This window comes from Salarias fasciatus, chromosome 3 (assembly GCF_902148845.1).
Source record: "Salarias fasciatus chromosome 3, fSalaFa1.1, whole genome shotgun sequence".
In the NCBI taxonomy this organism is placed as follows: domain Eukaryota; kingdom Metazoa; phylum Chordata; class Actinopteri; order Blenniiformes; family Blenniidae; genus Salarias; species Salarias fasciatus.
In genome coordinates, this window is record NC_043747.1 from 29,272,872 (window position 1) to 29,276,135 (window position 3,264).

General features: G+C 49.5%; 1 protein-coding gene across 1 annotated transcript; it reads left to right on the forward strand.

Moving 5' to 3' along the window:
* Nucleotides 1-877: 877 nt before the first annotated feature.
* LOC115409167 (uncharacterized) lies at nucleotides 878-2,817 on the forward strand. The gene is made up of 6 exons (XM_030120186.1): nucleotides 878-1,102; nucleotides 1,177-1,221; nucleotides 1,351-1,599; nucleotides 1,725-1,964; nucleotides 2,029-2,205; nucleotides 2,649-2,817. The coding sequence occupies exons 1-6, from the start codon at nucleotides 1,072-1,074 to the stop codon at nucleotides 2,729-2,731; spliced, it is 825 nt and encodes a 274-aa protein (XP_029976046.1). The 5' UTR covers nucleotides 878-1,071; the 3' UTR covers nucleotides 2,732-2,817.
* The last annotated feature ends 447 nt before the right edge of the window (nucleotides 2,818-3,264 follow it).

Below are 3,264 nucleotides of genomic sequence, written 5' to 3' on the forward strand. Positions count from 1 at the left end.
TCACACCCATCTGGAGCAACCCTGACGTCCTGCTAAACAAAAAGATGATAAACTTCACTCAGTGGAGAAATAAAGGAATTAGACAGTTAGAACACATCACTGAAAACGGCAACTTTCTATCATTCAATACTCTCAGCTCACAATATGGAATCAGCAGCACAGCATTTTTAGAATATGATCAACTGAAATCTATCATAGGTAAAAAAATATACCTTCAATCAACTGCTCTGGCAGCTGCCTCCCAGGGTCCTAGAATTCTTAAATATTAGTTATCCAAAGTTGCTATCGAAGATATATAGAATATTATCAAAGGTAGAAGACAAAATCTTTCTTTCTGTGGGGGTTAGGGGCCAGGGCAGGGGTGTGCAAACTTTTTTGACCCAAGATCTACTTTTCAATCCCTCCAGGTCTACCCAGGACTGGCCCAGGTGCCCTGGTCCAGAGGGGGGGGGGGGTTCATGGTGCCGCCACACCATTGCTAATTGTCATGCATGAAGTGCACGCACACACACACACACACACACACACACACACACACACACACACACACACACACACACACACACACACACACACACACTCATTACTTTCTTCTTTCGTTTTTTTAAAACCGGGCAACTTTTTTCCCCTGCACCTTGCGGTCTACCTGGAGACGCTCCGGATTTGACCGGTCGATAGCGGCAGACTGGTTGGGAACCCCTGGGCCAGGGGGTTGTGGGCAGTGTGACTGAGGTGTGTGTGCATGTGTGTGTTTATATGTGTGTGGGTGTATATGTGTGGGCGATTGGAGAGAGTGTGGTGCCCTGTGGGGGGGGGGGGGGGGGGGGGGGGGGGGGTCCTCTCAGGTGTTAGTTTCTCTTTCCAACCACATTTCAGAGGTGATGCTGTGTGCAGCTTTCAGACACGCAGAGACTAAAAGCTCCGGACCACTTCCTCGGAGTCCAGCCAGAGAGGAGCAGCTGGTTCTCATCCAGACCCTCCAGAGAGACGAGGAGGAGCAGGAGGAGGAAGAGGAGGAGGAGCAGGAGGAGCAGGAGGAGGAAGAGGAGGAGGGACCAGGCTGACTGGACGATGGAGGGAAGACGTGTTCTGCAGCTGCTCTGTAAGAACTGTTCTCTGCAGGTTCTCCTGTCTCCTCCACCTGAGAACCTCAGACCAGCTCCTCTCTCTCTGCAGGTCTGACCTTCACTCTCATCTCCACCACTCGACCGTCTCCTCCAGGTCAGTGAACCAACCATTCCTCCACTTCCTGCTTCAGTGATCAGTGTTTTCAGTCCCTGTTCTGTCCAGTCTGTCCTGCATCCTGCTGCTGCTTCGTTCCTCAGTGTCGGTTCCTCTCGTTCTCAGCAGGACTGACTGTGAGTCCCAGCAGATCTCAGTTCCTTCAAGGAGACTCAGTGTCTCTGAGCTGTGAGGAGGATGGATGGACAGTGTGGAGGAAGACCAGCAGAGAACAGAGGAGTTCATGTGGAGACATGTGGGGAAAACCTGCTGGTTCCTCCTGTAGAATCAGCTACATGACGACCAGAGGCAGTGGAGTTTACTGGTGTGAGTCCAGAGAGGGAGCAGCTGGAAGCAGCATCAACATCACTGTAGCTGGTAAGAGAAGTGTGTGTGTGTGTGTGTGTGTGTGTGTGTGTGTGTGTGTGTGTGTGTGTGTGTGTGTGTGTGTGTGTGTGTGTGTGTGTGTGTCTCAGATGCTGGACTCTGCTCTCTGTGTCCAGATACAGTGGTCCTCCAGAGTCCAGTCCTCCCTGTGATGGAGGGACAGGACGTCACTCTGGGTTGTAGAACCAGCGCTCCCTCCACCCTCTCAGCTGAGTTCTTTAAAGACGGCGTCTCCATCGGGACCGAGTCCACAGGTCACATGACCCTCCGCCATGTTTCCCGCTCTGCTGAAGGCCTCTACAGGTGTAGCTTCAGAGGTGTTGGAGAGTCTCCACCCAGCTGGATCTCTGTCTCAGGTGAGGAGCTGAACTCTGCTTCCTGATTCAGCCTCATGCTCACCTGCTGGGACTCTCTCTGCAGCTCCACCTACCAAGGCAGCTCCGCCCACTGAGGGAGCTCCACCCACAAGTGGAGCTCCGCCCACTAACATCACCTTCCTCCAGCTTGTGGTCAGAGTTTTCTGCCACCTGCTGGTTTCCTGTCCATACTTCATCTCCACTCTGCTCATGGTGTCGATGTATCGAGGCAGAGCCAAAGGTAACTAACTAACTAATTAAATGACCAATGAACCAACTGACCAAATGAACCAACCATTTGATCAAACAAATAAGCTCATCGACAACCAGCAGGCTAACTAACCACAAGTTAACTTTTGATTGACAAGCAATCAAATAACCAAGATAAACCAACTTCACCAGCCAATTAACAAACCAGTAAACACAGTAACTGACCATGAGACAAACCATCCGACTTCTAAATGAACTAATCATTGATTCAACCACCGAACAATCCAACAAACACCCAACAGACCGGTCACAGGTTCTCTGTCAGGTATCTGTTAGGTTTTCATGGTGAGGTTTTTAACCAAAACAGTAACTAATGACAAGTTAACTTTTGATTGAGTCACTGACCAACCGTTCGTCTCTTGATGATTGACAGCTGGATCTTTTTTGTTTTACTACTTTTTTTTTCAACCACAGGAACCAAACATGTCGTCTCCATGGCGACGCTCTCCGGCGCCCAGGCTGAGCAGGGATTGGACGATGGAGTGATGATGTCATAACCAATATAACCAGTCAGCGTCTGTTCAGAGGATGAGGAGCTGTTGTTGTTGTGCAGAATGAATAAAGCCTTCAGATTTTCACTTGACTGGAGAGATGTGGTGTTTGTGATCACGTCCTGTTTTCAGAGAACTCGCCTCGCTCAGACTTCCTGTTGAACAGCGGCGCCTCAGAGGTCAAACCACAGGTGGTGGACTGCTGGCAGGTTGACTCGTTACTGACACATCAAGACAAAGAACTTTCAGAGTGAGAAACAGAAGAGTTTCTACTGGTGGGGAAAGACAAAGTGACAGGAAGTAACCTGAACCAGCTGGATTTCACAGTAAAACACTGATAAACATGAACTAACAGCATCTTAAAGGAGCAACAGAGACGTCCCGTCACTACTGGTAACCAGTTCTGTCTTACTACAGGCCGTTGCTGGGGGGGGGAATGTTTTTGGGGAACAACATGCTTAAATACACACACACACACAAACACACACACACACACATCATGTCTTGGTGATATGGTTTTTGTCTGCTCGTCTGAATGT

Bases quoted from the DNA above. Each gene is read 5' to 3' on its own strand.
- LOC115409167 (XM_030120186.1), top strand. From the start codon at position 1,072: ATGGAGGGAAGACGTGTTCTGCAGCTGCTCT. The intron at 1,965-2,028 runs GTGAGGAGCTGA...CTCTCTCTGCAG, and splicing joins CAGCTGGATCTCTGTCTCAG to CTCCACCTACCAAGGCAGCT. The intron at 2,206-2,648 runs GTAACTAACTAA...TTTCAACCACAG, and splicing joins GTATCGAGGCAGAGCCAAAG to GAACCAAACATGTCGTCTCC.